This window comes from Malurus melanocephalus, unplaced genomic scaffold, assembly GCF_030028575.1.
Source record: "Malurus melanocephalus ecotype Western Australia unplaced genomic scaffold, MMel_1.1 scaffold_75, whole genome shotgun sequence".
In the NCBI taxonomy this organism is placed as follows: Eukaryota; Metazoa; Chordata; class Aves; order Passeriformes; family Maluridae; genus Malurus; species Malurus melanocephalus.
Window position 1 is genome coordinate 138,106 of NW_026623307.1, and position 11,865 is coordinate 149,970.

At 40.1% G+C, this 11,865-nt stretch overlaps 1 protein-coding gene across 3 annotated transcripts in view; it reads left to right on the plus strand.

Annotated features, from left to right (window-relative positions):
• Positions 1–11,865, plus strand: part of FXR1 (FMR1 autosomal homolog 1) — a 32,548-nt gene that overhangs the window by 410 nt on the left and 20,273 nt on the right. For all 3 annotated transcript variants that reach the window (XM_057367076.1, XM_057367074.1, XM_057367077.1), the window contains exon 2: positions 9,209–9,261. In XM_057367076.1, the coding sequence (XP_057223059.1) occupies positions 9,209–9,261 (53 nt within the window). The remainder of the gene's footprint in view (positions 1–9,208; positions 9,262–11,865) is intronic.

Sequence of the window (11,865 nt, forward strand, 5' to 3'; positions counted from 1 at the left end):
TCGTGTGTGGGGAAGGCAGAGCGCCGGCGGGGCCGGGGGAGCAGATGCGCGGCGSGGGGATTCCCCGAGCCTTCATTTTGGGAAGGGTGGTTGGGCGTGTGGGGGGGCTGGCTTTGGAAGATGTAGGGGCTTTTGGGTGGGATGGGGTGAGCCGGGGCGATAATAATGATTCTAAAATATCTTAAACAATTTTTCTTAAGGATTTCGAGTTTATTTATGCCTTCAGAAATCTTYCTTCATCATCACCCTCCCTGGAATGTCAGGATAGTACAGGATCAATGCAGAATACTCTCAGCTGTTGCCTGTCAGTCATTTTCCCCTAAGCCTGGCTTCAGATGTTTAAGAATCCCAGCTCTTTTTATGGCAATAGSCTCCTGTCTTCCTCTCAGAAGGGCTGGTTCCAGCCAGTGTTGTGCACGCAGTGTGGCTGTGTTCTGGGAGGATTTAATCTCGGGACTCTCTTTAGCTATTGTGCCTAACCACATGCACAGTGTGGCATTGCACAGGCAATATTACACTTGGTGTGGGGGTGTCCTTTTTGATTCCCCCTCCCCCCCTTCTGAATTTCCTGTGTGCAGCTGTGGATTTGGCTTGGGAATCAAGTGATTGTACAGTATGTAGAGGCAGTTGGGTGTAAGGGATTGTAACCAGCTGACTTTAGGAGTTAGTTCTTTCCACTGGCCAAGACAAATGGGAGATACCCTTATGAGGAAGGAATGCAGTGGGGCAAGCTGCATCTCCTTAGTAGGGAACCCTCTGAAATTTTTACTAAAATCAGTAGGTAATAGATTTTATACAGTGGAATAATTATTTTGTTGAACTTGAAGTATTTCACAGAAACCTACTGCAGAATCATTTGCATCTAGAACAGGATGCTCCTACTTATAATTGGTTTGGGGTTTTTTTTCCTCTGAGCATTAAGAAGCCCAGAATTTGGAAACACTTTTCTTAGGTTTCCATTTTACACTTTGTGATATTGGACAACTTTCCAGTTGATGGATTAGTTGTTCCTCTGGTTAAGACCAGAGGACAGACACATGAGAGTATGAGGTGGGCTGAGTTTTTACATTGAAGGGATATGTAAGCACAGAATTGGCTACAATAAGCCCAATTTAAAATCTACAAGGATGACATCTCCTCCTAAATCAGTGAGAATTATCAGACTTGGATTAGCACCATCATGTGTTTTAGCCCTGAAAACAGTCACTTAATAAAGCAGAAGTTTTAATTAAAAATGGCATAGTGGCTTTGAGATCAGTGAAGTGGGGATTAAGTCCAGTGATGGCATCTTCATGGTAAATGGAGGCAGGTTAGAATGACTGGATGCACAGTGATCAAAGCCCCAACTCAGAGTAATCCATTCGTAATGTGGAGGGGGAAAAAGCACACAACCCGCATTAAGAAATAAACAAATCATTCAACCAGACAGAATTGCAAAAGATTATTCTGGTGAGCTAAATGCAGTCAAGTGTGTGTCAGTGACTCCATTTTGTGTTACTCTTGAGGAAGGCACAGGTTTTGCATATATTTTGGAACTAGATAACAATCCTAGGTCACTTGCTGTTTAAAGTGACCTAAAGCAAAGAGGTGTGTCAGTCTCTTTTAGGAAGTGTCCTATTTTGGGCACCAGTAGCATTGATCATTGCAAGATAATGACAAGAGGCTCATGTTTTCTAAGCTGTGTGACACTGTATGGAAGGTGGCAAAAGTTTTCTGAAGAGAAAAAGCAGAATTTGTAAGATGGGCTGAGATTTGATGTTTGCTCTTAGAACARTCTAATTTGGATTCATTAGCACAGGTAAATGAGATCAGAAAGACCCTGCTATGCCAACAGAGAGAAAAAAACCCYAATAATTATGTAAACAATTACATGAGATATTTTCTTTTAATGAGTTGTCACTGTGATCTGCAACTTAGCTGCAGTAGAACAAATATAATGGTTAAATCTGTTGGAGCAATCCAATGAGTTTTCAGTACTTACTAGAGGTATGAGACCATTGTAAATTTTGTTCTTTATAGTATCTTTTCTCTAACTGCTGTTCAGTTTTAACAGAGAATTCTTATGTGTAGGAAGAACATCCATGATATGTATACTCTGTGTTTGCAATAAATTAGTATGAACAATTAATGTTCCCTATTAAAATTTATGCATCATGAAAAGCATTTTGAGTTTTCATGTATCAGTGGACAGTTATGGTAGATCCAGAGGTACTTTTTAAAAAAACATTTTTACAAGAGAAAGCATAATTATGATCTAATGGTAAATTTCTATTTCTATATCACCAAACTAATTTGTGATTTTTTTTATTTGCTTTAAAGAAGTAATATCATSTGGAGAACAGAATACCATTTGCCTTATATTTTATCCCAGGTTCTCAACCATTACACAGCAGAGCCAGTGTTTAGCCACTTCCTGCAGCTTAAAAGACTTCACSTATATCACAATATTGAGCACCCATTGTCTTTGGAGAGCAGTGACACTGATGGGACTCTAAATGGTCATGGGCTTCTGAAAAATGGAGAGGTTTTTGCTGTGGAAGAGGGGAGAACAGATCGGATTGCTGAAGACTACTAGTTAAGAGTTTGCATGTAATAGAGGTGCAGTGAGGGCTTCCTGAGCGTAGAAAAGTTGATGCTTTCAAGGTGAGGACTAGATGGCAGGAAAGTTTTTGTCTTTGGAGCATTAGAGTTGACTTCTTTTTATGTATGAAATGGTCAAAAATACCTGAATTTCTTTGGCTTCTGAGTGTGKTGAAGAGAGTGAAAGCTGAATGCTCCCAGCCTTGTCTTGGCCTGCCTGCAGTGTGTTTAGGATGATGGTTCACCGTGTAAAGATGATGAAGTAATTCACAGAATCACAGATGGCTGAGGCTGGCAGAGACTGTGGGAGTTCATTTGGTCTGCACCTCTGCTCAGGTAGAGCCACCTAGAGCTAGTTTGCCATATCCAGATGGCTTTTGAGTGTCMCTGAGGATGGAGACTCTACAACCTCCTAAACAACCTGTACTTCTGCTCAGTCACTCTCACAGTAAAAAAAAAACATCCTGACATTCATACAGAAATCCCCATAAGAGCAAGACAAAACTTCTGTTTTACTCARTGTCTCCATCAGTCTTTATGTGCTCACTTGTATGCAGATTAAGAGCCCTAGTGATGCACATTATTCATGAGTTCCCATCTCAGCTTCCCTGAGATAGGTTGGGCCTTACAGTAATACCARGGTACATAAACTGAGTATCTGATCACTTCCGCTAAGTCTTTCAGTGGCATTTGAACAACTCTGAAAGATCCATCTCATTCTTGAATGCGACCCTACCCTTGTAGGGTCTTATCTGTACTGGAAAATGGGCTCTGGTGTGTTGCAGGCCTTTGGGTTCTTTAAATTGTACACTAGTAGCTGTTTAGATTATGCAAGGGGAAAAAAATAAAAAACATGCATTAAAATGGAACTCAGCCTTTAATTTACAGGTTCTGTAGTGCTTCCTTATTGGCCTGCTCTTCTTTCAAGAGGAGTTCCAGTAACAGGACTAAGCAAAGTGCTGGTAGCAGGAGTTRGCATCAGCCTCAAGGCAGAGACAAGCCAGAATATTACTAAGGGGAAAAAATGATGAATTAGAAGTACGCATAATTTCTCCACATGTGGAGTCAAAGCTTGATGAGCAACTCTGTGGGAGAGAAAGTTTATGCATCAATAGAAATATAATTATTTTTTAATTTTTCTTACAATTTTTAATTAGAGGCTTTGCAAACAATTTGAGTTGCTCTGAGTGGTTTTTAGCTTGATGGTTATTAAAATGGGAAATTGTTGTTAGGAGTGTGGCTTACACACTGTTCATACCCAGTCATTACACCAGGAAACCGTAACTGGAATGACCTTTGTTTTTTCYTTATAGATCGCCATTGTCTTATAGTTGTCAGAATTTTTTTGTTAAATCTAGCCCAATATCTATACAGATGGGAAATTTTAGACGGTTTAAAGCTGATASTTATCAGCTGAAAGTTGTGTACAGTCTTGCCAGAAGCAGCTGTAGTCATTGTTGCTGTTGATGAGCTGTTTGCTTGAGCCTTTTAAGCTGTTAGAAGGGAGATGCCRGAGGGAGCGGTTATTGATTGCTGAGGTACATGATCGGTGGAGGGTGTCTTCCAGAAATTTTGCCCTTTTGGAGGATGAATATGAAGAAAGCAATGTAAGTAATGAGTCATTTAGACTTCYATGACTAAGCCCAAACCAGGGGATTCACTGCTGAGGCTCTTGCACAACTGTGAGAAAGACCCTTGAATTTACATGTAATAATTGTGATTGTGAATGGAAATGAGCAGTAGTGTCGTAAATTAAACTGGTTGCTAAAACTGATGCGATGGTTCAGGATATTTTTCTTTCCTGATACCTGCTTGTAATGGTTGTGTTTTGCAGTAAGCCGCAGCTGCTTGCTTTTATCAATTCCTTGTAGAAACAGGTGGAGCTAATCACTTGAAATGAAAAYAATACCAAATTCACTCTTTCTRKTCCAGTGGTTTRATTATTTACAAGTTTCCTTTGTTGGCTTTATTTTCATTTTTTTCCCTTGGGGGGGCTCAGCATGGGATACATCCCTTRGTAATAATTATTTGATGTGTTTGTTACATGAAACAGTTGTGTTTTAGTGTTAGTTAGACATACTAACAGTTCGTTCAACTGAAAAGGAGTGAAAGGCTTGGTAATTGGATATAGGCTGCTTGACCTTTATGTCACTGGTTCAGAAACAGTCCATGGTACCAGATGCCGAAGGGTTTGCTGTTTGAGATTGGCTCAGCAGCGGGTAGGGTGATATTAATACAGTTTCAGTGTGCAGGTATGTGTGACTCAAAAGCCAGCACAGGGGCTGTCCCTGGAAAGAAAGTTAGCAGCTAAACTAACAGCGCCTCATTTTYAGATGGGATCACCCCACTTGGGAGTCAGATAAACTTAAAGAATGCAGGATGCAGAGGGAGCTTGGATTGCATTTGCCTGTTTTACAGATTGTGTGACTTTGCCTGGAACTGGATTTAAAAATAAAAAAAAAAAAGTTGTGTGTGTGCATATACACACACAGACATACAGTTCACTGTAAGGGCACTTCAGTAAGTCTTGATCCGTTTATGTTATCAGCAGATCCTAATCCTAAATCCATGAGCAAAACCCAGGTAAAAGGGAAAGAGTGTGTAGGTGTCTGTTATGAAATGAGGAAGTGTCAGCTGCAGTGATTTTGGTGCAAATGATTGGTTGAGAGTTTCCTGCCCTGTTGTTCACCCTGTGTACCCTGTCCTGGGTTAGATTTGCWGGGTCTCCCATCCCCTCCTGCAGGTGCTGGTGTGGGGAGCCCGGCTCCTGCCAAGTGAGTGGCAGAGACAGGTCTGAGCTCAGGAGCCTGTGGAGCCAGCAGGACATTAATAGCCTGTAGTACAGTACAGTCTCCTGCTCCTGAGCTGGGCTGCTCCAGCCAGGGCATACATGGACTGCCAGAGATCCACCTCACAGCACAAACACAGTGACTGACACTAATATCTGGACAGGCCAAATCAGAGGTCTGGCAAGATGAAGTCATGTCAATTTTTCTTCCCCTCTTGCCCTCCACAGCTTTGTGTGTGGTATAAAGCACACACAAAGGTTATATGTAAGCTCAGTTGCTGATAGTACAGTTCCTCAATCTTTTCGATGACACTGTATTTATTGATGATGTGTTAGGTGGTCTGTCAGCTCTGCCTTGTCACTGGAGGTACATGGAATGATATGTTAGGAACATAGAACTCTTCAAAGTTAGAAACTGGTATTGCCAGTCTTAGGCAACACTGCTAAATTACATTTCAGTAATGGAGTACCTTGCTCATTAGAGCAGAAGTTGAGGTGATGCATCATTATCATTACTTAATTTAGTAGAGAATGTTTTTGATACAGTATCAATGATGACTAGTGCAAATCTATTTATACAGGTTACCTCACAGATAAAGAACTCCTTCAAAACTCCCTAATTGAAAATCAGGTTATTTACTTTCCTGTTTTATGTTCATTGCACTTCGTCTGGAGAAATCCTTGTGAATTTATAGGATTTACTGCAACTTTGATGTAAAATCTGTTTTGTATTGTGAAATACCTTGTCACGGGCTTTTCTTGTAAAACTTTTTTTTTTTTTAATTTAATAATCATAGGCTCTATAAAGACTTTTTTAAAATTACACTAAATCTCATCCTGACGTGCATGAAATCTCTTCCTGGTTTTATCTTGAAGTTGTGACAGCTGATAACATGTATAGTCAGGGTTGTAGGTATGTAAGCAGTATGCAGGAAATTTTGCTTTCAGAAATGTTCTAATGATACTACTAGCATCCTTCTTGATTATAATGAARTAATTTCTTAGAAAACTATTTAAAAGTTATATTGAATTCTCATTATTTCTAGTTCTATTACAAATGGACCGTACAGTCCATAATACCTCCTTAGACTGCTGTGCTTCATTTGCTGTAAATGTGATCTCATTCCCACAGCTGTCAAGAAATTGATAATGGTAGGAAGTAATTGTACAATTAGACTCTGATCAGACTTTTTTCAGACCTCACAACTATAAAATTATTTCATAATTATGTAATTCTGTTTAATACTTTACATATGTGCATTTGTGACCTGAAGTGCATACTTGATMGATGTTGTGCTTGATTATATTAGGGAGTGAAAGAGTCTGGGAATACCAAGTGAAAAAGCTRTGCAGGTAATTCCAAGGCAGTTGCTGCCTACGTGTCTGCCAGCAGTGACTCTGCAGTACATTCTCCTGTGGGAGGCAAGAGCAAGCAAGAGCAGCCTGCACACTTTGAACTGAAAGACTTCCTTCCGTAAAGGAGTTCCTGAAACCCACATGGTGCTGTAAAATSCACAGACTCTTTCTTGGAATTTGTGCTTTAGATTTCATTAAAAATTGTCCCATGTTTCTGTTAATGTTAGTGCAGTGTTGTCTCTTGCTCTGCTGAGAGCAATATCTCTGCATTACTGTTCCACTTCAGCTTTGGCATTCTTCAGTGGGACCTTAGCTTGAAAATTGGTTGTGTGTATTAAACTTGTCTGTACCTTGCAGAAAAACCCMCATTCACCTGGTAATGGGCTAATGCCTTGAAATCCTTAAAAGTGAATGCAGTTGGATTCCTTTCATGCACTTCTGTTTTTCTCATTAATGAAGTCTGCAGCTAGTCAGGATTCATAACTTTCTAAAGTCTACAGAGCATTAAGATCTGAATATTTATCAGATGTTTTATGGTACCTGAATTTGAATCTCTTGATTCCGAAATTTTGCCTTTTAACACAGAAGTGAATTCAGTTCTGCTGAACAAATTTCAGCTACTATAGGCTGACCTTAGAAACATGTTGAGTACTGTAAGAACACAACAGGAATGGAAGACCAGGTTCAGCTATGACATRAAGTAGCATAATGAGGCAAAGACTAGTATTGAATCACAGACTCTTGGAATGAAGATAAATGGCTGTCTCCAGTAGGGAGTTAATCTCTCCCTGTAAATACTGCTCTCTGTTGATAAGTTGTCATGTAGCAGAATGCTGGACTGCATGAAGCTGGTTCTCAGTACAGTGACTTTGGTGTCTTGTCCCTGGATAGAATTTGGATGAATTGTAGTAGAACTACTCATATATTCCTGCACTCGTGTTATTTGTCCCCATGCTGGGGCATGTTTGAGGAGGACTGTTGGTAGCATAAATTTGGTCCAAGTTCTTCTTTCTCTCTGTTGCTGGCTTACACATGCATTAGGCAGTGAAATGTTGTGTGGTTGTTCCATCTTTAAAGAGACATAATTTCATATTCCCATCCACTTTCCTTGAAACTGAAAGTCCCTGGTTATATTTTACTGTCAACTGTTTCACTTGTGCRTGCCTTTCAAAGAAGATTTGCCTGCCTTCCCTTGCAGTGGCAGGGCGACCTTTTAGAGGTTTATTTTATTAGGAGCACACTAGGTGGTTCAACAAGGTGATTTCTGGTGACCTGCTTTGTKGAGGGTTACCAGTGTGCTCTCTGCTAGAACCAGTCTTTTGTGTTGCTGACAGATGGGTTTGAGGGAAGCTCAGGGAGCAGAAAAGCAGGTTTTGAGCAAATACTTTCAGAGCRTTGGCCGAGTATGAGTTCAGGTAAAAGGAGATTTGTTTTTATAGGCCCTTTACAGCCAGCTGTCAGTGTGGGCTCCTTTACTGTCTGTCATTACATGGAGGGATCTATGGTGTCAAAATTTATCTTTCCCTGAGCTGACACATAATACCTCAGTGGGCTGGTTGSTCCTTGCACAGCTGATATGTTCTTCATCCTCCTCAGCTGGCAGTTTCTTAAGTGGGTATAATCCATTCAGCAGATTTCTTGGAACTTCCCTTAACATAGSTATGCAGTTCTCTTACTCTTTTAAAACTGCAGGTTCCTCCTTGACCACCTCTGTTTGGGCAAATACCAGGCTGTGGCAAAAGCAGGAGAAGTGTTCTTTTAATCTTTTTTTTCCTTAAATTATTATTTTAARGAAGGTATGCCTACCTTCTTTAATCAAAAAATGTAACAGTGCATGGATACCTGGGTATAACTGTGAGGTTGATCTTTGTCTTTAGGTTTTCAGCATAATCARYGCACCCTAAAYATAAGTGCAAAAACTCCATGAAATWCTGTATTCTCTTTGTTTTCCTGGGAGGTCCTGCAGGCATTTGGCCTCATACAATCCCCAATTTAGTACCTGAAAGATGATACCATAACTAGCTTTGTGGCAGTATCTACTGCCAAATGTGATTCAGGCTGGCTGCTGTACTGAGGGGCAGTTGTTTGGGAATCAGTTTGTGTTGGGAAGAACACCAGGGAAGCCAGTAGTGCTCTGTGCAGCTATTTGAATAACTGCCCTTGCCTGGATTGCTCTCACTTTGTTCCTGTAAAACACCTATGCACACCTGTGGGTAAAGTAAGAAACTCTGGGTAGTGAGTTCAGTTGTAAATGTGCTGGTCACATTTGAGCAGTCATTTGGAGCAATCCCTGTGCTCTGCATGTCTTGGAATAGCCAGCTAAGAATATCAGCAACCTCGTGCAAAGAGTGGGAGTTGTCTTGGACCTTTCCTAAATTGGARCCTCAGTGTTAGTGGTGGTCTTGGCTCAGTTTCAGGCTGTATTGAAATTGCTGCCTTTTCGATTTCACATGCATTCTTGTAACAAAAATGTTTTTGTTTTAGGGATTTATCAAGGATGTTCATGAGGACTCCCTCACAGTTGTATTTGAAAACAAGTAAGTATTTTATTTTTTAAATAATCCTTTGAATATTAGGTTGTTATTTCAGTTTTGTGCTTCTGCTGTTGTTTTTGGTTTGTTTTGCCATTAAGAGGAAGCAGATTTYATGAGATATAGTTCTAGAAGTACAGGCTCAGTATTCTGTTTGCCTTCCATGGACTGTCTTTTTGATTCTGTATCAGAATTGAGTTCATCAGTTACACAGTCCGGTACATTCTTTAGTATCTTTAGTGATGCCCATAGATGGGACAGCCAGATTTAAGTAAAATAAGAACCAGTGGCACAGGCTTGATAATCTTACATGAAAGCAGAAAAAGATGGTAAATACCAAAGTATCAAAATAAGCAATTCTATATATGTCTAATCTCTGGAATGCTGATCCCTGTTCTGAACCAGAGAAAAGTGGAAGTATTCTGATGGAGATTTTTTCTTTTAACTATTAGGAAGATAAATATACAGTTTATTACCAGTCAAAAGACCGATTGTTTTTTAGTAGAAAAGAGTGTAAATCTGTAAGCGAATCTTGAAAAAGAATTGTCCATGGGGCCCTTTTCATTTAATATATAAATACAGCAGTGCWGCTAGGAACTTGTAGTGGCAAGCCAGGGATAATCCATGGGATGGTAAAGTACAAATGAGTATCTGTTGTTCAGCGTTTTGACTGATAGCACTGTGGATTACCTGGGAGACTCCAGTGCTAATTCCAAATRCTCTGTGAGCTACATCTTCTTCCCTGTTTCCCTTCCAGTTACTAACTAGGTGGAGAYCCTATAAAATGTGTCAGCTTTGATGTGAAAATTGTTACTAACCTTTGCCAGCTCTAACCTGTAGATTAGTCTTTGARCCTTTCTTCAAGAAAAATTGTTGGGTAATAAAGGTAATATTAGGGAGTGTGCAAGTTTGTCTTTATAAATAGTATTTATAAYTCTGATTACATAATCCCAGGTGGTGTATGCTTATGTACATATATACATGTGTGTAAAAAGAAATCCTGAGGGGGGCATGAGTAATCCTGGGGTTAACTGTGCAAAACCTAGTGTTTCTTTCTTTCTAACCCGTGGTTTCTGGTCCTTCTTTTATGAAAGGTAGTTTGGAGATGAGGTGGCAACTATAGTTTGTACTAACACTGAGGTGGTTATGGAAGCTGTTAGTATCTCCTAGTATACCCCCACCCCAAAATGGAAAAAACAGAAAAAAAACTAAACCCTTCATCCTATCTGTGGTCTGACAAGATGTGACAAATCTTCAGTTTCATCTTCAGCATCTGTATTACTTTTTAAAGAAAAATAGTTCTCTTTAGGTTTAAGTATGTACTTCAATGTTAGAAACCAAGTAAGCTAAAAGAAGTGTCAGGGGTTCACAGCAGGAGCTGAATTGTTGGCAAATGCATTTCTAGTATTTAGTATCCATATCATCCATGTGTTTTACAGWAAGTCTGGCAGCAGCAGCAGCCGTGTTTCAGAAAGGATGGGCTACAACATATGTAGAGTGTTCTGTTGACTAAAAATAGATCTGATCAGGAAGTATGTACATAGTCAAATTACCCTGTGACGTAAATCTGATCAATTCTTAGGCTTTTTATGGAGTTAAATTCATAAGGRCTTTAATAGAACTGAAGTTGGCAAGAGTGTCCTGTGCTGAGTGCATCAGTGTTGTGATAGCAATTATCAGTAACAGATACACACATCTACTCCACAATAGGCAGTCTAAACTGTCACTTTGCATTTTCTGCTATTGTTAGCCAATCTTTATCTATAGCTATTGCAAGGTTCCCAAAGTTAAGTGTACTAGCACAGACTGCTAATGATGATTTTGTGGCCATAGCAACACTCAGTCTCTGGGCAGGTAGCTTTTATTCTTTCAAGAGACATTTTCTGAGGGTAAGGAGACAAAGAACGAATGTAGAAGCTTCAGGAACTGGAAACTTTTATTACTGTGTGAGATGGAAAATTGGATCTTGATGTGCAGTTTCACAGAGGCTCATTGGCGTTTGAAGGAGCCAGATTGAAGGAGAAGCTTCTGCATTGTAAGGAGCAAGAACCTCCCTTTTTTGTGGTTTGTGCCCTGCAGCTTAGGCATTGGGTCTGTCAGATTGTCTTAGCWGGAAGTTCATAGCCCATTGATTTCTTAAAACATCTTGGTTTACATTTCACCAGTGAGATGCTCCARTTCTGTACTTGAAAAGTTTTGTCACCAAAACTTGGACTCATTAGGAGAGTTGAGCTTTCTGTGCACTTTTCCACTGTGCACTTCCTCCACTGGCAGGGAGGGGAAAGAAAAATCCAAACCATGAGACTAGTAACCAACGTATTTGCAACAAGGGCAATTTAATTCCAATTGATTTTTTTTTCCAACCCCATTCACCGTTTCAGAATAACATTTTGTGGCCGAAATACCYTCCAACCTCAACAAAAGCTATCTGTGTCACAGAATCTTCACGGAGCTGCTTGATCCTCTGAGATCAAGTCCARCTGTTAGCCCAGCACCACSGTGTTCACYRCTTAAGTGTATGGCCAAGTGCCACATTGATATGCCCTTAGAACACCTCTAGGAGTGGAGATTCCACCACCTCCCTGGGCAGCCCTTTCCAATGTCTGAGCA